General features: G+C 43.0%; 1 protein-coding gene across 1 annotated transcript; it reads right to left on the bottom strand.

The window, feature by feature from the left end:
* Window positions 1-915: 915 nt before the first annotated feature.
* LOC134677320 (bromodomain-containing protein 8-like) lies at window positions 916-27523 on the bottom strand. Its single transcript, XM_063535756.1, has 17 exons — window positions 27150-27523; window positions 26402-26582; window positions 25846-26044; window positions 23796-23897; window positions 22911-23051; window positions 22256-22403; window positions 19972-20128; window positions 18923-19057; window positions 17089-17207; window positions 16182-16357; window positions 12802-12944; window positions 9636-9803; window positions 8827-8899; window positions 7698-7812; window positions 5434-5568; window positions 4719-4827; window positions 916-2253 (listed from the first exon to the last, which is right to left on the bottom strand). The coding sequence occupies exons 1-17, from the start codon at window positions 27332-27334 to the stop codon at window positions 2131-2133; spliced, it is 2409 nt and encodes an 802-aa protein (XP_063391826.1). The 5' UTR covers window positions 27335-27523; the 3' UTR covers window positions 916-2130.
* Window positions 27524-27571: the final 48 nt, after the last annotated feature.

The following is a 27571-nucleotide window of genomic DNA, read 5'->3' on the forward strand; positions in this document are numbered from 1 at the left end:
GCCAACACACACTTGCGCATTGGTACAAATTTATGTTTTTTTTTAGCATTAGAAATATGGTAAACAATCTTAATTGTTCTTTCAATTAAAAAAAACATTTTAAAAATAAGTTACGGCAAGTATGTAACAATTATGAATCTAATACGATCATTTATATTATTCAGCTTTCATAAGTAATAGTTTATGATTTTTAAAAGGCGATTTTCAATTAAAAGATTAAAAGACATTTTAAGATCGTTTACCTTCTTGCAAAAAATATAACCTTCTCGCAAGTTCTTTTTAATGCAAAAAAAAACGAACTATATACACACGCGCGTTCGCGGCCGCACCAGTGTGGAGCGGGCTCTCTCTTTCTCGGTCTCACTTATGGGTGCTGCGCACTGTGACCTTAGAGCGGTGCAGGCGCCTCTAGGTCAAACAATTTAACTAACTCAATAGAAAAAGGCGCGAAATTCAATATTTCTATGGGACGATGACGCCACAGCAATATTTTATCTACGGTTTGGAAGACTGCGGCACTAAGTTATTGTCCATCAAACTATCCTCCGGTAGCTCATCATATTCTTTTCATTTCTCATGCCTTGGAACAGGGTCATTTCTGTTCTAAAAGGTGTGCAGAAAATGATGTTTCTGCAGGTTCCAAGTACGTTTTTTTACGATAAGCAATTTATATTTGCATAAATAACGATACTTTTTCCTAATTTGCTAATTGAAAGTACCCTAATAAATACTATAATTTATACTTAGTCATGTTTTAAAAAAAACACATGCATTAAACTTTCCTCGTATTCGAAATAAAAAGTAGTGTTTAACTCGGGTGAAAGGCATCATTTCAGCCTCGGACTATTGCTAAACTACCTCGGCAGAAATGAGCGCCTTTCATCCAAGCTGAAAGTATGAAATGAAACATAAAAGTTAATTTAAAAAAGTTTTATTCTTAATTACATTTTATTACACAATATTGGCATTTGACCTAACATTTTAGTCATCTGCGACAATTCTAAGGGGTTAAGTAGAGTTTTAGTGATCGGTATACGACGAGACCACGCGAAATTAATATTTTTTAGAAATTGCTACCTTGCCCTAACCATAGAGAAAAAAATATATAGAGCTCACTCCATACATGAGTTTTGGTACCAAAAAGACTATTATTTTCATAGTCGACATCTAGCATCGAGTAGCGGAATTATTAGTACTTTAAGTAGTAGTAGTAGTACTGTCAAGTGACAATAGATGTAGTACCGGAAAATCTTATGTTGTTGAGTATTAGACTTTCTGCTCGGTGCTACATATATTGTCATGTAGCAGTACTACTACTGCTACTAAAAGTATTGATAATTCCGCTACTCGATGCTAGATGTCGACTATGAAAATAATAGTCTTTTTGGTACATACCAAAACTGATGTATGGAATGAGCTATCTATGTATTTTTTTTCTATGGTGTGAGTGACCCGCGTGGTGTGTAGTTATAGGGCCAGTTGCACCAACCACATTTGACAGACTGATCAACGTCAGCCGGCGCGTCCCGGCGCTTTACTATGAAACTTTCCATACATAAAAAATTTAGCGAACTCTTTAAGAGCCAACAGGAGTGGTCATTTCTCCATACAAACGTACTCGACTGTTTCCTCCGTGGGTTTTGATGCTAGAGCAATGATTTTTTCAACACAGGTTAATATTGTCAATATCTGTATCGGACCGTTTTGCTTTTTTTGATGTTTTTGTTTTTTAAGGTGCTAGAGCCCTTCAAAAATGGCCAAAATGGCCTTATTGACTATTCCGCAATGAGAGGCGTAGTATTCAAAACTGATATCAATTAGCCAAAAAAGCAAAACGGTCCGACACAGATAATTTCATAATCATTTAAATTTTTGGTTACGATTGGTTAAGTTTTGGAGGAGGAAACAGTCGAGTACGAAACCTCGATTTTTGAGATTTTTACGCAGGATTTTTCGCCTTGTCTTTATCGCACTAGTTTTAGGAGCCGCTTCCGTTAGCGAGACAGGTATATTTACGTAAAATATTTAAAACTCAGCTCCTGTTTCGTCTTAACGGTACGAACAGTTTGGTGCAACCGGCCCTATGTATTTTTTTCTCTCTATGGTGTGAGTGAGCCGTGTGGTGTGTGGTTAGTGGTGCGCGCGCTTGTGGTGGTGCGGCGAGTCGGCGCGGCGGCGCTTGCGGCGCGGCGCGCACTCCGCCAGCCCGGCGTGCGCCTGCGCCGCCAGCAGCATGCCCAGCTGCGACACCGCCTGGCAAACGTTACTAGTATACTAATCTGTTGAGTTAGGATTAAGGGTCGGATGCACCAAACTGTTCATGTCGTTAAAGAGTTCGCAAAATTTTTATGTATGAAAAGTTTCATAGTACTGGCCCTAACTCCATACCACACGGGTGTCGTTGGTGCAACGGGGCCAGTTGCACCAACCACATTTGACAGACTGACCAACGTCAGCTGGCGCGCCCCGGCGCTTTACTATGATACTTTTCATACATAAAAATTTTGCGAACTCTTTAACGACATGAACAGTTTGGTGCAACCGACCCTTAATCCTTACACGTAAGTGGACGCTCGACGCGGAGCGTTCGGCGGGGCGTGCAGCGTGGCGTTGGGCTCACAAGTGATCTGAGCAGCGTGCAGTAAGGCCGCTTCTATACGTTTCCATTTGTTTAACATGCACGCCGCACGCCCCGCCCCGCTGCACGCTCAACCCGAGCGTCCACTCAAGCCTTACACTAAAAGAAAACAATTATATAATTACTATAACTTTTAATTACTCCTTAGGTACCTATAGGTTAACGGGAAGAGATCCCTCTCAGGGATAAGTTCGCACTTGTACTATATTTATGTTCCAGTGGCGGCGCGTCCATAAAAGCCGATTCCCACCGGCTTGCCTGTTTTTGGACGTTTGAGCAGAGATGTAAAGGAAATACGTAAGCCAAATTAGCCCCGGCTTGCCTATGGATATGTTTGACGCGCCGCCACTGATATGTTCTATCTAATGTACCTTTATTCCTCTTTTCCGTAGAATACATGTTACTTACTAATATATAATTATATCTGATTATAAATATATACATACAAACATGAACGCTGAAAACAATACACTCTTTTTGTTTGAGCGGTCGTGTAAAAGGCATGCTATTAAATTGTTAGAGTCAGACCAATCTGAGTTGGCAGCGATTTTGATAACACAGACTGTGCTAGTGTTATTTTAAATGTCAAACTTCTATGAAATTATGACGATTACTTAAGGGGCTACCCCACGCCAATGACCTTCGATCTGAATCCCTTAGTTTTCTAATGTTTTTGTAGCTTAAAATTAGGAATATTAACAACAACGGGTTTAAGCAATATAGTATCCCATAGTTACTTCAAAGTTCATTGTCTTCGAGATATTTGGCATCGAAGTTGAACAATTTTAGGCTATAACACTGGTTTTCTGGCCATAACTTATGTGTCAATTAGTTTAAAATTAAAACTCTAGACACGTTTTTAGAGACGTCAAAGACGAACCGAAATATGTAGATATCGTACATGTAAGATCCTTATCACAGCAAACTAGATACGAAAAAAGTGTTTTTTCAGACAATGTTTAAAAATGGAAAAAAAAAAAATTCATTTCTTTCATAATCCGGTAGACAAAACCGGAGATAAAAGATTGAAGGACCGATAACCATTTGTATCTCCTCGTGAAGCGGCGCTCCTTAGCTCCTTAGCGCGTTGGAGAGCATGAGGAGGATGTCGCGCTGGAACTGCGCCGTGGTTCTGTTATAACAATATTAAAGCATTGGTTGTATGTTGTGTTACCTCCTCGTGGAGCTCCTTAGCCATCTGGTAGACGCTGTGCTCGCTGCTGTTGTACATGAGCGCGTTGGAGAGCATGAGGAGGATGTCGCGCTGGAACTGCGCTGTGGTTCTGTTATAACAATATTAAAGCATTGGTTGTATGTTGTGTTACCTCCTCGTGGAGCTCCTTAGCCATCTGGTAGACGCTGTGCTCGCTGCTGTTGTACATGAGCGCGTTGGAGAGCATGAGGAGGATGTCGCGCTGGAACTGCGCTGTGGTTCTGTTATAACAATATTAAAGCATTGGTTGTATGTTGTGTTACCTCCTCGTGGAGCTCCTTAGCCATCTGGTAGACGCTGTGCTCGCTGCTGTTGTACATGAGCGCGTTGGAGAGCATGAGGAGGATGTCGCGCTGGAACTGCGCCGTGGTTCTGTTATAACAATATTAAAGCATTGGTTGTATGTTGTGTTACCTCCTCGTGGAGCTCCTTAGCCATCTGGTAGACGCTGTGCTCGCTGCTGTTGTACATGAGCGCGTTGGAGAGCATGAGGAGGACGTCGCGCTGGAACAGCGCTGTGGTTCTGTTATAACAATATTAAAGCATTGGTTGTATGTTGTGTTACCTCCTCGTGGAGCTCCTTAGCCATCTGGTAGTCGCTGTGCTCGCTGCTGTTGTACATGAGCGCGTTGGAGAGCATGAGGAGGATGTCGCGCTGGAACTGCGCTGTGGTTCTGTTATAGCAATATTAAAGCATTGGTTGTATGTTGTGTTACCTCCTCGTGGAGCTTCTTAGCCATCTGGTAGACGCTGTACTCGCTGCTGTTGTACATGAGCGCGTTGGAGAGCATGAGGAGGATGTCGCGCTGGAACTGCGCTGTGGTTCTGTTATAGCAATATTAAAGCATTGGTTGTATGTTGTGTTACCTCCTCGTGGAGCTCCTTAGCCATCTGGTAGACGCTGTGCTCGCTGCTGTTGTACATGAGCGCGTTGGAGAGCATGAGGAGGATGTCGCGCTGGAACTCCGCTGTGGTTCTGTTATAACAATATTAATAAACAACATTAAAAACGTTCACTATTATGTATAAACAATATTTGCTCCTCGTCTGTGTGCGTGTGTCCTGGCGCCTCCTAGTCCGTGATTGGTCGAAGGAGCAGTCACGTATGTGTGTGTGTGTGCGCGTGTGTGTGTGTGTGTGTGTGTGCGCGCGTGTGTGTGTGTGTGTGTGAATGTCTACCTTATGTTCCCAGCTTCTATGTTCCTCTTGATGCTGGTGAGGTCCATGGGTCTCTTGACCACGATGCTGTACCCCGGCGCCTCCTCGTCCGTGATTGGTCGAAGGAACAGTGACGTGTGTGTGTGTGTGTGTGTGTGTGTGTCTACCTTATGTTCCCAGCTTCTATGTTCCTCTTGATGCTGGTGAGGTCCATGGGTCTCTTGACCACGACATTGTACCCCGGCGCCTCCTCGTCCGTGATTGGTCGAAGGAACAGTCACGTGTGTGTGTGTGTGTGTGTGTGTGTGTGTGTGTGTGTGTGTGTGTGTGTGTGCGTGCGTGCGTGTGTGTGTGTGTGTGCTTGTGTGCGTGCGTGTGTGTGATGTGGTTTTGTGTGTGTGTATGTGTGTGTATAGTTGTGTACCTTATGTTCCCAGCTTCTATGTTCCTCTTGATGCTGGTGAGGTCCATGGGTCTCTTGACCACGACGCTGTACCCCGGCGCCTCCTCGTCCGTGATTGGTCGAAGGAACAGTGACGCGTACTTGTGGGCGCATAACCTGGACAAGTTTACATTTAATACATTAATGTTCTGTATGTCGTCAATGAATATTACCTAAGCAGAGGTCCTAGGTTTAATCCCTGGTTGTACCAATAGGGTATTTGACTGTCAAAACGATTTGCTACTATGGATTTTATATTTGTTACACTAGCGTGTGGCGTCACGACCCAGAACAAGCTGACAGACAGACAGACAGACGGGCGGGGGACTATGATGAGCTGAGGAGGTGGTGGCTGTGTTAATGATGCCTCACCTGCTATACACCAGCATCACGGACCGTTTCCACAACCGGTGCTGCCAGACAAGCTGACAGACAGACAGGCGGGCGGGGGACTATGATGAGCTGAGGAGGTGGTGGTTGTGTTAATGATGTCTCATCTGCTATACACCAGCATCACGGACCGTTTCCACAACCGGTGCTGCCAGACAAGCTGACAGACAGACAGGCGGGCGAGGGGCTATGAGCTGCGGGGATGGTGGTTGTGTTAATGGTGCCTCACCTGCTATACACCAGCATCACGGAATGTTTCCACAGCCGGTGCTGCCAGACAAGCTGACAGACAGACAGACAGACAGACAGACAGGCGGGCGGGGGGCTATGATGAGCTGAGGGGATGGTGGTTGTGTTAATGATGCCTCACCTGCTATACACCAGCATCACGGACCGTTTCCACAACCGGTGCTGTCGGACCCGGAGCAAGCTGACAGACAGACAGACAGGCGGGCGGGGGACTATGATGAGCTGAGGGGGTGGTGGTTGTGTTAATGATGCCTCACCTGCTATACACCAGCATCACGGACCGTTTCCACAACCGGTGCTGCCAGACAAGCTGACAGACAGACAGGCGGGCGGGGGACTATGATGAGCTGAGGAGGTGGTGGTTGTGTTAATGATGTCTCATCTGCTATACACCAGCATCACGGACCGTTTCCACAACCGGTGCTGCCAGACAAGCTGACAGACAGACAGGCGGGCGAGGGGCTATGAGCTGCGGGGATGGTGGTTGTGTTAATGGTGCCTCACCTGCTATACACCAGCATCACGGACCGTTTCCACAGCCGGTGCTGCCAGACAAGCTGACAGACAGACAGACAGACAGACAGGCGGGCGGGGGGCTATGATGAGCTGAGGGGATGGTGGTTGTGTTAATGATGCCTCACCTGCTATACACCAGCATCACGGACCGTTTCCACAACCGGTGCTGTCGGACCCGGAGCAAGCTGACAGACAGACAGACAGGCGGGCGGGGGACTATGATGAGCTGAGGGGGTGGTGGTTGTGTTAATGATGCCTCACCTGCTATACACCAGCATCACGGACCGTTTCCACAACCGGTGCTGCCAGACAAGCTGACAGACAGACAGACAGGCGGGCGGGGGGCTATGATGAGCTGAGGGGATGGTGGTTGTGTTAATGGTGCCTCACCTGCTATACACCAGCATCACGGACCGTTTCCACAGCCGGTGCTGCCAGACAAGCTGACAGACAGACAGACAGACAGGCGGGCGGGGGGCTATGATGAGCTGAGGGGATGGTGGTTGTGTTAATGATGCCTCACCTGCTATACACCTGCATCACGGACCGTTTCCACAACCGGTGCTGCCAGACAAGCTGACAGACAGACAGACAGACAGACAGACAGGCGGGCGGGGGGCTATGATGAGCTGAGGGGGTGGTGGTTGTGTTAATGATGCCCCACCTGCTATACACCAGCATCACGGACCGTTTCCACAACCGGTGCTGCCAGACAAGCTGACAGACAGACAGACAGACAGACAGACAGACAGGCGGGCGGGGGGCTATGATGAGCTGAGGAGGTGGTGGTTGTGTTAATGATGCCCCACCTGCTATACACCAGCATCACGGACCGTTTCCACAACCGGTGCTGCCAGACAAGCTGACAGACAGACAGACAGACAGACAGACAGACAGACAGGCGGGCGGGGGGCTATGATGAGCTGAGGGGGTGGTGGTTGTGTTAATGATGCCCCACCTGCTATACACCAGCATCACGGACCGTTTCCACAACCGGTGCTGCCAGACAAGCTGACAGACAGACAGACAGACAGGCGGGCGGGGGGCTATGATGAGCTGAGGGGGTGGTGGTTGTGTTAATGATGCCTCACCTGCTATACACCAGCATCACGGACCGTTTCCACAACCGGTGCTGCCGCTCCGCATCGTTGGCGTGCGGGGAATCCGGGGCGCTCGCCTCCGCCGCGCTCTCGGAGCCCGAGCAAGCTGACAGACAAACAGACACATACAAAGATCCGATGGAAATATAGAAGAATTGAAAGAAATACATATCTCTCGTAGAGATCAACTATTCGGTATTCGGCCAAATCGTCGAATATTCGGTATTCGGCTGAATGTTACCTACTATTCGGCCGAATACCGAATATTGTAGCACCTACTTAAAAAGAAAAATTACACAATAAATAACCATAAACTGGGATCCTATCTCATCGCATAATAATTGATTGTCATAATGTAATGTTACGCATAAATCTCTTTTCGCATATTTTTTCTCCAGCTGAAACAGAAAGTATTTTCGAAAATATTTTGCATAGGTTGTGTAGAATAGGGTAAGTTAGGTTAGGTTTGTGTTATAATTTTTCAGAAATGTTAATATTTCCAGCACAATAACAATTATGCGAAATGAGTTTTATGCGTAACATTACATTAGGACAATCAATTATTATGCGACCCAATATGGACCCCCATAAACTAGGTAAATATTTAAGACCCTTTTTTGAGCATTTGTAAATTGCAAAATATTTTATTTTCATCATGGGTTTGATTTGATTGATCCAAACTACATTCATCAATTATGTTCTACAAAAACTATAATATATCTTAGCAAACGTTGTGCTTTGTTGGCGAACAGTTTTCATAATAATTGTGACTCAAAATGTTCGCATGCCATGCCGAATATTCGGTCGCCGAACATTCGGCGCTTCGGCCGAGAGAGTATTCGGCCAAACCCACTATTCGAGGCATCTCATCTCTTGACATAATATGTATAGAGCGACCGTCAAGCGGAGTACAGCGTTTTGGTCACGAAGCGTGCTGAGTCTCAAAAGTAGTGTAATTTCTTTTAGGCCCACTTGCACTATTCCACTAACCCGGGGTTAAGCGATTAAACTATTAACCTAGTGTCAAATTGTATGGCTAACCGTGGCAACTCCTGGTTTAACCGGTTAACCCCGGGTTAGTGGAATGGTGCAAGTGGGCCTTAAAGTAACAAATACTCACTTCTAGAATCAGATTTCTTCTTGCGAGAATAATCTCGTTTCTTCTTTCCATCCTTTTCCTCTTCACGGCTCAACTACAAAAACAAAAGTTGAATTTAATAATAACCAACCAATCACGGAATGAATCAAATTATTTTATGAAATAATTTGATTTTCTCTTTCTTCTTCCTCGCGTTATCCCGGCATTTCGCCACGGCTCATGAGAGCCTGGGGTCCGCTTGACAACTAATCCCATGATTTGACATTGGCACTAGTTTTTACGAAAGCGACTGCCATCTGACCTTCTAACCCAGAGGGTAAACTAGGCCTTATTGGGAGTCCGGTTTCCTCGCGATATTTTCCTTCACCGAAAAGCGACTGGTAAATATCAAATGATATTTCGTACATAAGTTCCGAAAAACTCATTGGTACGAGCCGGGGTTTGAACCCGCGACCTCCAGATTGCAAGTCGCACGCTCTCACCGCTAGGCCACCAGAGCTAATTTGAATTTCTCTTTAGTGTATGAAATGTATTTCGGTTTATAACCAACCAAACAATTTTACAAACAAAATGCAAGTGGATAAAACATATCAAAACACTCAAATCAAAATCTTATAAATAAATAAAATTGCTCTAACTCATTGCTATAGCTTTAGTAGCAATCTGTCGGCCTCTTTCGGCCTCTCAGCCTCTCCGGCCTTAGATAATCTACACTAAGTTACTAATCATTCGAACTTCCATCGGCGTGTCATCATCAATATCCGCATGGAGCTTCAGTAGCTATTTATCGGCCTCGTGGCCTCTTTCGGCCTCAGATAATCTATACTAACCATTCGAACTTCCATCGGCGTGTCATCATCAGTATCAGCATGGGGCTCCAGTTGTTCTCCGTCGGCCTCCTTCGGCCCCTCGGCCTCCGCTTGTTCGTCCTTGATCATGTCCTTCAGCGGGATGGAGTCCTGTGGGGCAGGTAGCGTTGCATTGGCCACTTCGGTGGCCTATGCCACATATTTTTGATATTTAGATAGGTGCCAATTGAAGAAAAAAAATTTGAAAAATTTGAAGTACCTACAGTCACAGTACAAGAACAGTAGTGAATCTTCATAGAAATGTGCCGCTGCCGGCTTGAATGTGTGCGTGCGCGCCGGACGCCGTGTACGCACGCGCTGCCACGCACACATTAGCATAAAATACGGGGGAATACGGTGGCGGCAGTGTGGGCTGTACCGCGACTGTGATCGCGTGCATTCGAGTACGCTGCCCACCCGCTCGCATTTGTCTGCTCTCGGTAGGCCTCAATACAGCTCGCCGCGGTCGTATTGTATTGTAGGAACAATTGCATCATAAGTCAGAAACGCACATGTGACACCCTTAATATAGGAACATCCATTGCCTACGTATACCGCTTAGCGTTACTTGTTAGTCTCCATAGGCTACGGTGGCTAAAATCGAGAAAAAAAACTCTTTAAAAATTGAATTTAGCGCTGCACAATTACCAGGGCCTCATGAGTTACGAGAAGGTGTCGTTGACCAACCCGCCGTGGGGCGCGGCGGCCGGGTCGCGTATCAGTATGAAGGTACAATAAAAGTAGTGACAACCCTAAGCGCCAACGCAAGAGTAGGCAAATAACTTGCCGAGCGGCCTTAGATTCACTACTGTTCTTAGTGTACTGTGCTACAGTAAACATGAATTTTAGTAACAGTTAGAATTAGTGGAATAAAAAACTACTATACTATTATTTATTCTGTCTGCAGCGGATTTGATAGCCCACGCAGTGCTAAATGATATTAATACGTCATAATTTCATAGAAGTTTGACATTTAAAATAACACTTTTACTGCGTGGGCTATCAAATCTGCTGCAGACTTTTTTGGTCTGACTCTATTATAGCGATGGGCGAGTCAGAGTTATCTGATTCGAATAATCCGAATCAACCTACAGATGAGTTGATTCGAATCAAGACTATTGGCAATCCGAATCAACTCGGCCACTAAACTGACTGGTAACTTGGTATCCGATCCGCTGACTCGGCGAATGAATCGCCAATTCACCAACTCTCCGAGCCGAGTCAACGCTACGCTAAGGCCATTCAAAAATAAACCTTAATTCGATAGCCCGAAGGTTCTTTTTACAACAACTGCCGCTTGATTCGCCGTTTCAATCCGAGTTGACTGGTACTAAGACCATTCAAAAATAAACCTTAATTCCGTAGCCCGAAGGTTCTTTTTACCACAACTGCCGCTTGATTCGCCATCCCGAGTCGAGTTTCCTGGTAGTATGGCCATTGAAAAATAAACCTTAATTCGGTGTCCTGAAGGTTCTGTTTACAACAACTGCCGCTTGACTCGTTTGCGGCTCCGCGGCCCGTGACCTTGTCGCGAACCACGCAAACCGTCGAGTCGAGTCAGTTCGAATTTCAACTCGGATCAGTGGCCGAATCGATTCGAATGATTCGAATCGAAAAAAAGTGGACTCGTCACATCGCTACTCTATTACGACGTCCATCAATATGGCATCGTTTTTCAAAAATAAGTAAGTAATATTAGTATTCATAAAATGATGCTATGTCTCTATACAACAGTATATTCTGTAGAGTAATATCGTTCGCTAGTTTCTCCGTAGTACAGCGCCATCTAGCGAGACATTGGTACAACAAGAACAACAAACATAAGGGGTCATCCATTAATTACGTCACACGAATTTCTAGGTTTTTTTACCCCTCCCCCCCTCCTTGTCACACTTGGTCACATTTGGCAAACCCCTCCCCCCTAGTGTGACGTCAAATTTTTTCTACGAAATCGCTAAATCGAATTTAGCAAGAACCTAAGTATTATTAATATTTTATCAAAATATTTTTGACGATATAAATATTAGTAATTTTATAACCCAAAACTGCTTAGGAAAGAAAATTAAACGAATAAAAACGATTATCGTTTTAAAAACTTGTTATTTAAATGTACAGCGAATAAAATAATTTAAATAAATTTTGGTTACTGATGAAGTTAGTGTGACGTCACAAAGTTTGTGTCTCCCCCCTCCCCCATGTCACGATATGTCACATTTTCTGGACCCCCTCCCTCCCCCTAAACGTGTGAATGTAATTAATGGATGACCCCTAATATGTGAAATAATGGAAGTCAATAAATGAATTTCTTTTAATATTTTCTGATCTTTCATCACGTAGACGGATTTCATAGGTACAGTCGAATGCATTTAGCATTTCGCTGCTATTCCCACTGAAAGATACATTAGACTATCCCAAAGAGGTACAATAATATAGAGAGGAAACGGGGGAGGGGCCAAATGAGCGAACGAGATACACTTGTAGAACTTTTAATAGGAGTAGCAGAGAAAGCGGTATTATTGCTTGTCCTTGTCACAGTCTCACTTTTTTTGTTCCCCACCATAAATTTAGTATGGCGTATGGTGGCAACAAATAACCCGACCGAATTACGTAGATTGTTTTTGGTATGTTGTCAGGAATGTTAAAACGTGTTTTTAATAATGTCGCTTGGCGTATGTTTTGTCCCTCACAGGGGCACGCGTATACCACTTCTATAGGATGCTACTTCTATGGACTATCCCGTTCGGTCATTTCCCCCCACTTCTCATGCCAGATCCAGTATATACTAGATTCATGATAAGGCGCTAGACTTTTTAATTCATATACCAACAATCAACAATCTGTGACTCTGCTATAAACATGAATTGTGAAATAAATAAAAAATTGTTTTAAACCATAGCCTAGGCATCCTCTAGACCGAGTTTAGAGCAATTATTTCATGCAACCGATGATGCCAAAAATGCGGGGGTGCGCGGGACGAGGTGAGCGAATTCCCGTGCTATGATTGGTCCGTTCAAAGATACGGACGTCACACAAAGACACTTTCGACTCGAACATCGAGTAAAATTACCGTATGCGTGGCAGAGGGGGTAGCGCGACTATGCTCAGTCTAGAGGATGTTTTGTCTGTGTTTTAAACTGTACCAACTAACCTCAGCGTCCTCCTCCTTGTCCTCCTGGGCCTCCTGGCCCTCCTGCACCTTGATCTCCTCCGCTATGTTCTCTATGGTCTCCTCCGGCTGAGGGTCCGGCGGTAGTGGGGGTAGAGGGGGTTGCTCCGGTGGCATCTCGGTAACTGAATAATATTATGATAAGTTTGTATCGTGACAAACTCCAGGGCTCGGAAACCGTTCTCATTTTTCAAACCGGTTTCGTTCATTCGCCCGGGAACGAAAAGGATTTCGTTTCCGTTTGCGGTTACCGGTTAAAGAATTGTTCTTTTGAGATAACGGTTTATGCCATATACGTTCTCATTTCGTTCTCGAGGAACGAAATTAACCAGTTAAATTGAAAATATCGAAGCGAGATAGAACGAGTAAGTATTGCTATCTCTTTCATGTATGACAACGAGTTTAACCGAGAGTCTCCGAAAGCCAAGAGTAACCGGTATCATATCGTTCCCTGCGAACCATAAAGCTCCGTTCCCTCTTCCTGCCGGTTAGGAGAGCGAACGTAATTTGTTAGTTCGCGTTCCATCTTTTAACCGGTTTTTTAATGAACGAAATAATATAACGGTCTTGGAACGATATTAACAGATATTTCAATACCGGTTCCGAGCCCTGACAAACGCAAACAAACTGCTTTAAAAAACGCGGTTTGCAATGACTCTTATAAATAAGGTCTATATTTAATTTAGCTTTATAGCACAAAGATATATTATATAATAGAGTATATATATAATAGAGTATGACGACCGGTCTGGCCTAGTGGGTAGTGACCCTGCCTGCGAAGCCGATGGTCCTGGGTTCGAATCCCAGTAAGGGCATTTATTTGTATGATGATACAGATATTTGTTCCTGAGTCATGGGTGTTTTCTATGTATTTAAGTATTTGTACCTATATTATATATATCGTTGTTTGAGTACCCACAACACAAGCCTTCTTGAGCTTACTGTGGGACTTAGTCAATCTGTGTAAGAATGTCCTATAATATTTATTTTATTTATATATAGTAGGGTAGGGGATATAATAGGGAATATATATAAACTGAAATAAATGTCATATACTAAGAAAAAATGACCAAGGCCTCCAGTGCTCCAGGCTGGAATCGAACCAGCTGGAGGCTGGATTTTCCAGAAAATATTTCCTGGAAAATAATTTAATTTGTTCAAATACTTCATTGGAATATATATAGTTCGTTTTTTTAGCATTAGAAATTAGGTAAACAATCTTGATGTGCCTTTTAATTGAAAAACACATTTTAAAAATAAGTTACGGCAAATATGTAACAATTATGAATCTAATACGATCATTTATATTCTTCTGCTTTCATAAGTAATACTTATTGATTTTTAAAAAGCGTTTTTCAATTAAAAGACATGCCAATATCGCTTATCTTCTTCCAAGTTCTTTCTAATGCTAAAAAAAACGAACTATAGTAGGGTAATAGGGTAGGGTCTTATAATGTATTTAAAATAAATTATTTCACACCATGCATGAAATAAAGCACCAGATAATTATTTCTAACACAGATAGGAGTTATTTTATAACACAAGTTCTATTTAATAAATCGGATAGGAATACAAAAAAAGTAGGTGAGTTGACCGTGACGTCACGATGTAATGTTTCATATAAATTCCATATTAGCAAATCATTTTGACAGTTCGATACACCCTATTATGTATTTATTTATTTACTCTTTATTGCACATAAGGAAATACACTGTACAAAAGCGAACTTAATGCCATAAGGCATTCTCTACCAGTCAACCTTTAGGCAAAGCAGATAAGTTGTAAGGCGGTGCAAAAACATGTAGTATAGCATAGATGATACAAATTAGATACCTGTACGAACACAATACAATCATAATATATACACTAACATAAACATACATATATATAATTTATATAAATAATATTGATACAAATACATACAGGGTGTCCCAGAATTCGACGTCAAGCCGTAAACGGATGATAGACCAAGTCATAACAGTTATCATAAAAATACAAAAAAAAATCCAAGTCATGTTCTTTAAAAATTATGGTCCCTTTAAAAATTCACTAAAAAATCCACACCCTGTAATTATTCAAGATTACACAATAATAAAAAAATTAGAATAAATTATGGAATTTGTAGTAACAAGAGTTAAAGAACCATTACAGGGTGTGGATTTTTTAGTGAATTTTTAAAGTGACCATAATTTTTAAAAAACATGAGTTGGTTTTTTTTTGTATTTTTATGATAACTGTTATCACTTGGTCTATCTATTTCTGGGACACCCTGTATACCTACTTACATATACATACATACATATGAAATCAGATGAACTTACAAAGCAGAAACACTCATGATTTTCCAGTACTGCCAGCAAAGTGCTCACTTAAGGAGTTTTTAAAAGCAAACCTGTTCGGGCACTGTTTAATTTTGACAGGGAGACTATTTCAAAGGCGAGCTGCCTGAATAGAGAAGGAATCGGACATGTAATCAGTTCGGTGAGATGGTATAGACAGAGAAAGATTGCCAGAAGAGCGAAGCTGACGGACACGAGAGACACCATATAGTTCGTTTTTAGGGTTCCGTACCCAAAGGGTAAAACGGGACCCTATTACTAAGACTTCGCTGTCCGTCCGTCCGTCCGTCCGTCCGTCCGTCTGTCTGTCACCAGGCTGTATCTCACGAACCGTGATAGTACAGTTGAAATTTTCACAGATGATGTATTTCTGTTGCCGCTATAACAACAAACACTAAAAACAGAATAAAATAAAGATTTAAGTGGGGCTCCCATACAGCAAACGTGATTTTTGATCAAAGTTAAGCAACGTCGGGAGTGGTCAGTACTTGGATGGGTGACCGTTTTCTTTTTGCATTTTTTTCCGTTTTTTTTTTGCTTTATGGTACGGAACCCTTCGTGCGCGAGTCCGACTCGCACTTGCCCGGTACTTTGTTTTAGTATTAGAAAGAACTTGAAAGAAGGTAAGCGATCTTGACATGTCTTTTAGTTGAAAAACGCTTTTTTAAAATCAGTAACTATTACTTATGAAAGCAGAAGAATATAAATGATCGTATTAGATTCATAATTGTTACATATTTGCCGTAACTTATTTTTAAAATGTGTTTTTCAATTAAAAGACACATCAAGATTGTTTACCTTATTTCTAATGCTAAAAAAACGAACTATAGCCGAGGATAGGCTAAAGGTGTGTGCGCCATCTATCCGAGGCACGTTTTTTCCTTAGAATTTATTCATCTTATACGAAGTTACATATGTCTTTGACATTAGCAAATCGTTTTGACAGTTCGATACACCCTATTATGCATGTACATGTGTACATACATAATAGGCGGACTTAATGCGAAAAGGATAATCGCTCACCTATAACACTGTCCTCCGGCGGAGGGTCGCTGGGTAGAGGGATGCTGTCCAGGTCAGTGACCTCTGGCACCACTTCCGGTGCCGGTTCTTCTGGGGGTGGTGGCGGCAAGGGCGGGAGGGGTGGGAGGGGGGGCGCCTCTTCCGGTTCCGGTGGCGGTGAGGGCTCGGGCGGCACGCTGTCAATGGGTACATTTAAGGTTAAAATCTGTCAAGCCAAAACCGTCAGCAGGGGGGTGTCACTACGCAGTTTAGTAATTAGGGTTGTCAAAATTCAAGCTATTATCTTATGTCTGGTCGTGCACGTAAAGGGACGTCAAGTTGTGTCAACCCTAATAATTGCTCGGAGCAATGCTGGGCCGAACGAAGCCGAGTTTGCTCGAAGTCAGGAGTTTCGCACCGCTGGTTAGACTTTATCTTAGACTTGGATAATGTTGATCAGAATAATGATGCAAAATAAATAATTTAAATTGTTTATACGACAACGGTTTCACTCACTTGAATTTTTAGTCGCTATTGGCGACATGTTTCGGGCCCGTCGGGGGTCCTTCCTCAGGCGCTCGTGCTCGCGGCGGCTGCAACTCGTGCACTGATCGCGCCGCTCGCCTCGTCGCTCGTTGCGCGCGCGCTGACAGAGCGGGGGCGGGGGGCGCGGTGCACTCCGCAGCCGGAGTTGTCAGGTCAAGGTCTGGTAGGGCGGCTGCATCGACTGGCATCAAGCACACTGCACTCACTATGTCCACGCGATCGTCACAACGCACATCCCGCCTAATACCAGGAATTATAGGCTTCCATGCAGGTGGCAACATCCAGCCTCCGTCTCGATTGAAATTAGGTCGGCGTCCAATTTCAATCGCCTCGCGAATCTCACGAAAGTTTAATATCGATAAATAGATTTGTTTAAACTTACATAGTTTCTTCAACGACTTCAGTGGCGACCTCTTCCACCACTTCCGGGACGTCTTCGACCACAACTTCCGGCTCCACTTCCGGCGGCGGCGCTTCCGGTTCTTTCACTTCCTCCTTCGGCTGTCAAGAGAAATTACACTTCAATACAATCTGGTAGACCTAAGTTGGCAATAGCACCAGGGCCCTATTTCACCACGTTGACAGGTGCGACAATTGGGTACTTTCCTCTACTTAATAGTTATTTGTTTCACTCGGGGGCAAAGTTGTTGTTTAACCGCTCGTGCTAATATTGATACCCGAGCAAGCGAAAGATTCCAAAATTGAAAAATGGAATCTTGAGCGTTGCGAGGGTTTCAAAGCACGAGGGTTAAACAAATTTTGCCCCCGAGTGAAACACAAAATTTTTCACCACACCAACCCGAAGCAAATATTAAACAAAATCAAACCAAATCAAATCCAAATGAATGTTATTAAATATTTATCATCCAAAATCATCATTTAAAAGTCAATTCTACCAGCAAACATAAGAAAACAACTCAAAATTTGCATTTGATTACTTTGCCTCACATGTGAATAAAATGCAACTTTGCTATCAGTTTTTGAAGTGCAAAGTAAGCCTTTCCGAGCTGGTGTGGTGAAATAGTACATTTCGATGCTAGTGCGGAAGGTATGTCATTACTTCACGAGTACCGAGATATCTTGCCACGAGCCGCAGGCTCGTGGCAAGACTCGGGACGAGTGAAGAATGACATTTCCGCACGTGTATCGAACGACGTTTTTTAATACAGTTGCGAAAAAATAAGAAAAACATTGTTAATCGTACACTAAACAAAAGTGGTAACAGTGACAGCTCGGTTAGACGTCGTCTTTAAGTATATTATATCTATGGGCGTTTGGCAGCTATTCCGTTCCATTCAGTCAACTTATTAAGAACGGAATTATCAATATTGAATATTAAAAAATAAACGTGTTATAATGATGAAGAGGTAAGTAATTAAATATGAAATATGTAATATTTTTCGTTTCTTACATTAACGGTAGGTTTTTATGCTGATTACGACGTTTAAAGGAAACTAATATTAACACTCATCAATAAGTAGTCGTGAATTGGAACAAGTATAAATTTAAAAAAATTGGAAAAGTAAAAAGCACTAGTTCGAGATAACCAACTTTCCGCACGCTAAACAGCTACGTAAAGTAGCACTTTTTGAGCAACTGTATTAAAAAATAAATTATTTCACACCTTGCACGAAATAAAGCACCAGATCATTATTAGAAAAACATAGATAGCAGTTATTTTAAACACAATTACATACTATTTAATAAATCGGATAATAAATTATAACAAATAGGTGAGTTGACTGTGACGTCACCACACACGTTTTCATATAAATTCCATATTAGCAAATAGGGATGTTTCCTGTACTTAAAATAAATTATTTCAAACCGTGCACGAAATAAAGCACCAGATAATGATTAGAAAAACATAGATATCAGCTATTTTTAAACACAATTTGTATTTAATAAATCGGATTGAAATATAAAAAGTAGGTGAGTTTACCGTGATGTCACTATATTAGTTTTCATATAAATTCCATATTAGCAAATTGTTTTGACAGTTCTAAAAAAGAAGCTGATTTGACTAGTAGGAAAGTAGCCAATTGTCGACATCACAACCGTAGCCTATGGATGACTGTGACGTCAGCAACAGTGATGTTTTACGATTGTCGCACCTGTCACCCTGGTGAAAGTGGGGCCTGGTATTATGCTTTAAATAAATGCTCTGTTTGCGGAAAGACATACAAATAAACATACATTACAAATAATAAGAATACCTTCTGGACCTCCGGGTGTATGACCTTGATCTCGGGCGTGGGGAACTTGACCTCCGGGAACGCGATCTTGACCTCTTCCGGTTCCGGCGCAGGCTCTTCCGGCGGCTGCACTTCCGGCACCAACTCGTCGGTTACCTGGTAATAGACAAATCAGACAATACTACAGAATAAATAATAGTACTAGGTACAGAAGGTTCACTCTCAAAAAAAAGCGCTGGTGGCCTAGCGGTAAGAGCGTGCGACTTGCAATCTGGAGGTCGCGGGTTCAAACCCCGGCTCGTACTAATGAGTTTTTCGGAACTTATGTACGAAATGTCATTTGATATTTACCAGTCGCTTTTCGGTGAAGGAAAACATCGTGAGGAAACCGGACTAATCCCAATAAGGCCTAGTTTACCCTCTGGGTTGGAAGGTCAGATGGCAGTCGCTTTTGTAAAAACTAGTGCCTACGTCAAATCATGGGATTAGTTGTCAAGCGAACCCCAGGCTCCCATGAGCCGTGGCAGAATGCCGGGATAACGCGAGGAAGAAGGAAGGAAGGACAGAAGGTTCACTCTCTAACAAAACGCGTCTATTACGACAGATATGACCGCTAGGTGGCACAAGCGCGAGCAGGCGTCCTTTTCGTAGCTGTGCGCGTGCGCGGCAACTACTACGGCTAGATACCAAAATTGGTGTCGGTCGCGTATACGTGTAGCGACGCGACAAAATCGCGGAGTGAGCCACGCCTGGCAATACTGACAATAATACGGGGATATAACTTTGCACTTTTCATGTATCTCTGTCTTCTTCCTCGCGTTGTCCCGGCATTTTGCCACGGCTCATCAGAGCCTGGGATCAGCTTGACAACTAATTCCATGATTTGACGTAGGCACGTGCTAGTTTTTTAAGAAAGCGACTGCCAGCCCAGCAGGGAAACTAAGCCTTATTGGGATTAGTCCGGTTACCTCACGATGTTTTCCTTCACCGAAAAGCAACTAGTAAATATCAAATGGTATATGACGCTATATGACAGCTCCGCTATCCCAGGAAAACCGATCTTAACTCACAGTTATTTCTTCAGCAGGAATCTCTTTCGGAGCCTTCTCTTCTTCTATAGGCTGCACCTGAACGTCGATGGGGGCAGGCTCAACCTCCACCTTGACATCCTCGGTGACCATGGGAGTTTCTTCTTCGTCCTTCTTGAATGGCGGCTTCTCGATCGCTCTGTAATAAATACTTGCACTGGGGGCCGATTTTGAATTCCGATCGCTCGATTTCGGCACTCGAAAATCGGTGACAAACGGAGAAATGCTTATTTTTGAATAACGAGGGATCGAAAATTGGAATCGAGTGGTATTGACCAATCGTTTTCAATTCTATTAGTAGAATCTAAACGCCTGGTAGTGGAGATATTATTGAACGAAATACGCCAAATCGAATGGACAAAATTCAAAAATCGGGCCCCTATTTTCTCATTTTACAATAAATATCGGTATCGTCTTGGGTCGTCCCATTCGTTTTTCGTCAAGTCCTTAAATTAATCCTATTCTGCTTTCATCACTCATTCTAAATTCGTCACAATCGTCGGTGGCTTTCAATGTAGAATGAGTGACGAAAGCAGAATAGGACTAATTTAAGAACTTGACGAAAAACGGTTCGGACGACCCAAGACGATACCTAAATATCTGGTTAAAATTGTGGTTCTTTTTTCGTCAGATTTTGTTTAAATATACCTAAAGCACTACTTCGTTTTGAAGTTAAAATCTAACCCCTGCATTCATCATAAGTTACCAACCTTGATTAGCTAATAATCGTTTGTCTTTATCTATCATTTAGACTTTTGCCTGTACTTTTTAGGGTTCCGTACCCAAAGGGTAAAACGGGACCCTATTACTAAGACTTCGCTGTCCGTCCGTCCGTCCGTCCGTCTGTCACCAGGCTGTATCTCACGAACCGTGATAGCTAGACAGTTGAAATTTTCACAGATGATGTATTTCTGTTGCCGCTATAACAACAAATACTAAAAATAGAATAAAATAAAGATTTAAATGGGGCTCCCATACAACAAACGCGATTTTTGACCAAAGTTAAGCAACGTCGGGAGTGGTCAGTACTTGGATGGGTGACCGTTTTTTTTTTTCTGCTTTTTTTTTGTTTTTTTTTTGCATTATGGTACGGAACCCTTCGTGCGCGAGTCCGACTCGCACTTGCCCGGTTTTTTATTTAGCCCGTTATAGTGTCCCTGTGCTAAGCGAAGGACTCTCCCCTTGATTTCCTGTACTTATGTATTTTTTTAATAAATGTAAATTCCATGTTGACGTGAAAAAAGTGCCCTTGTGGCCTATTTGCTGATTAAATGTTGAAGTTTGAAGTTTACAATAGTAGATTGTTAACCAAGGGTGGAAAGTGAACCATTTTGCCAGAGATATTTTGGCGCTCGAACGAAGAGAGAGCGCCAATAGTTCGAGGGTGAGATGGTTACTTTTACCTGAGTTAAACACTTTACTTTTCATTTCGACTATGAGAAAAGTCAAGCACAAGAAATGTAGGTTTATTATTGGTAAGTATATTTCTTTAGAACAAATTATTCACAGATAAATAGGTAAACCACATAACTATTAGTCACTCGAATCAGTTGAAAATGTAAACGGCGCCAATTTCAGTCGTGCGGAAGCTAATATGAGAGCTTTTAACTGAATAATATGGCATATAATTATGGCTGTTAGCAGTTGCTCGAAGTAAAAATAAAAAAAAAATACTTTCCACCCTAGGGTAGGGAATGCAATTTTCCACCCGGTTATCAGCCTATGAAAGGTTAAGGAAACTTTCCGAACAGGAGAGATGAAAAAAATATGTAATACCTGACTGGCCCCTTATGCATGGTGGCGACGGCCGGTATGTGGAGGTCGATATCTCTGAAAGCGTACACATCTTCAGCCTTCATTAAAATATGTAATACCTGACTGGCCCCTTATGCATGGTGGCGACGGCCGGTATGTGGAGGTCGATATCTCTGAAAGCGTACACATCTTCAGCCTTCATTAAAATATGTAATACCTGACTGCCCCCTTATGCATGGTGGCGACGGGCGGTATGTGGAGGTCGATATCTCTGAAGGCGTACACATCTTCAGCCTTTATTAGAATATGTAATACCTGACTGGCCCCTTATGCATGGTGGCGACGGGCGGTACGTGGAGGTTGATATCTCTGAAGGCGTACACATCTTCAGCCTTTATTAGAATATGTAATACCTGACTGCCCCCTTATGCATGGTGGCGACGGGCGGTATGTGGAGGTCGATATCTCTGAAGGCGTACACATCTTCAGCCTTTATTAGAATATGTAATACCTGACTGCCCCCTTATGCATGGTGGCGACGGGCGGTATGTGGAGGTCGATATCTCTGAAGGCGTACACATCTTCAGCCTTTATCTCGATGTCATCGATGTCCACCGCGGGCGCGGGGAGAGGGACGGGGGAGGCCACGGTCGTACTCGCTGAACAATAATAGTTATTTGTTTTACAAGGGGGCAAAGTTGTTGTTTAACCGCTCGTATTGATACCCGAGCAAGCTAAAGATTCCAAATTTGAACCACGAGCGTAGAGAGTAGTTCGAATAATGGAATCTTGAGAGTTGCGAGGGTTTCAAAGCACGAGGGAAACACAAATAATTTCACCAAACCAACCCGAAGCAAATATTAAATGTAAAATATCAAACAAAATGAAATCAAATCCAAAAGAATGTTATTAAATATTAAACATCCAAAATCATCATTTAAAGTCAATTCTAACAGCAAACGTAAGAAAATAACTCAAAATTTGCATTAGATTACTTCGTCTCACATATGAATAAAATGCAACTTTGCTATCAGTTTTTGAAGTGCAAAGTAAGTCTTTCCGAGATGATGTGATGAAAAAATATATACACTTAGGTGCTAAACTGTCCCAATAGTAGCATCTTAATAGAATGTGAACGGTGATTTCCTCTGTAACCATAAACTCACCTTTAAGCTGTTGCTCTATCTGCACCAGCTGACTCTTGATGTGCTCTATAGCGGCATGCTTGTTGTCGTGAGGGCTGGTAGAGCCGGGCTTCTCTAGCAGCATAGATAGAGTCGGGGCGCCGGCAGACGGCGATATAGTTTCTGCGAAAACAAATGTTAAATGTTATGTGATGACCGGTCTGGCCTAGTAGGTAGTGAACTGGTGACCCTGCCTGTGAAGCCAGGGTTCGGACTGCGCTACTAGGCTTCCAAGAAGTGCGAGGCAATAATCTATAGACTACGATTTCCCATTTTTTCCTCGACTACGAATTTCGAAAGACTGCGTCACCACTAGCTTACTACTAGAAATCCGAGGCGCCATTGCGTTCTATCGACTCTCTAGACTGCGTGTCCCGGTCTAAACTACCAGGCTCTCAGAAAGTCCACATACTTCCTTTTCTATCGACTACAGACTGTGTTTAGACTTCACTATTAGGTTCTCAGAAATCTGAGGCAATTAATCAAACCCTATAGACACTTCTTATCGACTCCAGACTGAATCGGTCTTAGGTTCGAATCCCGTTACGGGCGTTAATTTTTGCGCACGTGCTACTTACCTGCAAAAAAGGGTCATACTTATTCTATTTGGCACCTGAGCGCCGGCTAGTCCAACGCTCAAAAAACCAGTGTAGGTGCGCTCTCCGATAACGCGCCTTTGTTACGCATCTGGATGACTCATTTTAGACTGGTTCTGTAGCGTTCGACTCGTCAGCACTCAGTAACCGAAGTACGCAGGTTTTTATGCAGGTGGTGGTGGCACGTGGTACGAGCGGTTTTACTTAACAATAGACAATAGGATTAGCTCGGGCTCTGTTTGAAACCTACGAACTATACTCAGGTACTCACCGACGACGGTAGCGGGGTGCGGTATGTGCTGCGGGGTGGTGACCACAGGGGAGGACTTGAGTAACGACGTGAGGAGCGGCGACGATGGCGGCGGCGGCGTGGCTGTTAATAAACATATTTTACTAACCCTTGATAGTGCATAATAAGATATTGTAAGGAAAAAATCGTGCGAGAAATGTGTTGTAAAATATGATGATATATTCAACTGTAGAATCCCTAACGTGAGACGTAATTTAGTGCAGAGATATTTCGAGTCTATTGAGTGAGCGTGTTGTCGCCTTCTTAAATACCCACAAATGTATTATTAATATTTTTACTTTAATAGTCCTCATTTTGTTACTTGATAATTAGTTTCTTTGTTACTTTCAATTTATCTTTATTAGATATAATTTGTGTTGGCTTTGTTCACATATTATGTGCTTGCGATAGTGCGTAACCTTAGTATAAGTAGTACCTGTTAGTTTAGTATTATGTTACTACCTGCACTGAGAGAAAAGTACAACAAAAATACACTTAGAATTACAAAAATAAACTTAATCCGGGGACAAGGAGAGTTAACTAATAGGAACAAATTGACTTTTGCAATTTCTATTAGTTCTTGCAATTTCTATTATCTGTTTGTTGAAATTATATTTGGGATTACTGAGCTGTTTGTAGAAATAAATAAACATTACAGAAATAGTGAAACGTCCATAATTATTACTAAAACTTCATTTTTGCCCCCAGTACAGAACTGTTTTTTAATTCCTGGTGATGATTTTTCTCTCAGTGTGTGAGTTCCTATAATTGGCTTTCTGTATCCACTATAATATCTATGGTATTGTCATAGCTGTTGGTTCTCCAAATAAAATAAAATAAAAAATAAAGTTATAAAAAGTAGTAGATTTAAGAACAAAAGTGTAAGAGCACATTATATCACGATGGAAAGCCAAGTCCTGAACTATAATTGCATCCCAAGTGAACTACATATGATAATAATGACAACTCTATAACATTAACTATTAATTTTTGTATGGGAAAACAATACTTGCTGAATCGATTTAGATGAAATCTACATTCCAGTAGGTTTTACAAACTATCAAAAAACTTATAGGGATAAGTTCGCCTTTGTACTTCCATTACTGTAATTTATTAGGGTTCCGTACCCAAAGGGTAAAACGGGACCCTATTACTAAGTATTCGCTGTCCGTCCGTCCGTCCGTCCGTCTGTCACCAGGCTGTATCTCACGAACCGTGATAGCTAGACAGTTGAAATTTTCACAGATGATGTATTTCTGTTGCCGCTATAACAACAAATACTAAAAACAGAATAAAATAAAGATTTAAATGGGGCTCCCATACAACAAACGTGATTTTTGACCAAAGTTAAGCAACGTCGGGAGTGGTCAGTACTTGGATGGGTAACCGTTTTTTTTTTTGGTTTTTTTTTTGCATTATGTTACGGAACCCTTCGTGCGCGAGTCCGACTCGCACTTGCCCGGTTTTTTTGTAAACCTGTGTTGTGTACAATAAAGGCCAGCGCAAACCGGCGGAGCGCAGCGCAGATCACTTTAAAATGTATTTTCTTCCCTATTTCAATTACTTTCAGGTATAAATTTAAATGCTTTGAGACCGACCTCGGAGCATCACGGAGGATTGTTACTCCGCGGCATCGAGGAGCACGCCAGAGGATACCGCGGCGGTAGGCGGCGGCATGCCGCGGCATCCCGCGGCATGCGCCGAGGCCTCCCGAGTGAGCCGGAGTAGCGCCGGGACGACGGGGGAGAACTCGTGCATACTAGTCACTAATCCCTTGTGAGTACACGCGGCGGCATGCCGCGGCATCCCCTGTCCTGCGCCGAAGTGCTCCGTGGTGCGCCGACCGCGAGCGCCGGACTGTGCGGGCGCTCGCGGTATGTCGGGGGATTTTACCTCGCCGGTGTGCGCTGCGCGGCGTAAATGCTCCTCGGTGATCTGCGCTACGCTCCGCCGGTTTGCGCTGGCCTTAAAGTGATTACTACTATAATACTACTGTGCCATTGTTTATACATGTCTGTGGTGAAAAACTTACATGGTGCGCTCTGATTAGGCTGCGCAGGCGGCCGCCACGTCCTCTCCGCGCGCGCTCGTCTCTCCTCCCTCTCTTTCAGCCAGGCGGCGCGTTTAGCTGTTTCTCTCTCGCGTGCCCGCTTGGCCGTCTCGATGGCGGTCCACAGTTCGCGCACGCGCTCCTCCGAGGTCGCCGGGTTGCGGACTTCGTTTATTTCGTTCTGGAATTGGGATGGTATTTTTTTTAAACTTGGCATTGTTTAATTGGACTATAGGGGTCCCTTTTTAGCTGAAAGTATGAATCGTCCACATGTAAAGCCTGTGCACACGCGTGCAGCGTTGTAGTATACAGATCCTTGTGAGAGACGGCACACCGCTTGCGTTACTATCACATTAGATACAATTTCTCATTGGATCACTCCGGTGTGCGAGCGGGACATTGCGATGTGCATAGTCTGTCTTGCTTACACGCCAGAGCATTAACTGTGCAAAGAATTTGAAGTGATGTTTATAGTGGCATTACCCCACATTGTAACTGCAAAGTCCATGCAGACTTACCTTGGTTCTACTGTACACACCTTGAGTTGTTCATACTGGCGGTTCATCTCAGCCACCGCCTCCTGTATCTCAGCGATGCGCTCCTGAGTGAGCTTCTTAAGAATGCTCTCCTGCGGGGTCTCCACTGCGCCTTCCGAGCTGCGTTTCTTGCGCTTTGGGGTCTCCACATGTTCTAGCAGTACTCCGTATTGGGCCGCGCAACTGAAGAAGATAATTAATTAAATATAAACAGCATCTTACACATTGCTCTGCAATAGCAAAATAACCACATCTAAAGAGACGGTTTCCAGATTTTCGTACATTAGCAATCAATTGGTGCGGTAACACACTTAACCCATTTGTTGTTAGAGTTAGACCAAGAAAAGTCTGCAGCTATTTCGATAGCCCATGCAGTGCAAGTGGTATTTTAAACGTCAAACTTCTATGAAATTCTGATGTATAAGTAACTCTTGCACTGCGTGAGCTATCAAAATCGCTGCAGACTCTTCTTGGTCTAACTCTATCTCTATTGCATGCATATAATTTGCTTATTAGACTTTGTATTATGTAGAAAACTTCCATGACGCTCACACTCATTAAAATAAAACGTAAATACATTCTGTGTAATGTGTTTACAAAAACAAACAAAGAAAACCGAAAATATTAAAGAGATTGAATGTAACTTGGGTGTTTACTTGTAGGATTTTTTTATAGATTCTATCTATTGATATAATACGTTGTTTAACGTCATTAATCCTGTTGCAACTACAATGTTATGTATGTTGTTACCTTTTTTGAGAGTACCAATCTGCAGGCCTATTTGGTTCCCCGACGGTTTTTAACGCTCTGGACACAGACATCCAGTTCTGGTCCCCACTCCTGACCACGGCTGAAGCCAGGCATAACTGTTCCCGTACGTTCCAGGTATCCAGTGGAATCCTTTTCAATTGAAGCCTTTCTTGTATGGAACTCATTTTGAGGTTATGACGCTTAGTTGATGTTTTTGGTTTTATACACGGATTAACTTGAAAGCCGATTACATTATACACGCTTAAAATAGTTTAAATAGATCTCTACGCGTTGCTTTTGATAGCATTTTTGTTTAAACCGACACAAACAAAATAAAATCGAGAGATCGAAGCTGCCAAGCTAAATCAGGTTTGTTTGGGACATACATAAAAACGCTGTACTTTACTGTAATCAACTACTCC

Source organism: Cydia fagiglandana, chromosome 26, assembly GCF_963556715.1.
Source record: "Cydia fagiglandana chromosome 26, ilCydFagi1.1, whole genome shotgun sequence".
In the NCBI taxonomy this organism is placed as follows: domain Eukaryota; kingdom Metazoa; phylum Arthropoda; class Insecta; order Lepidoptera; family Tortricidae; genus Cydia; species Cydia fagiglandana.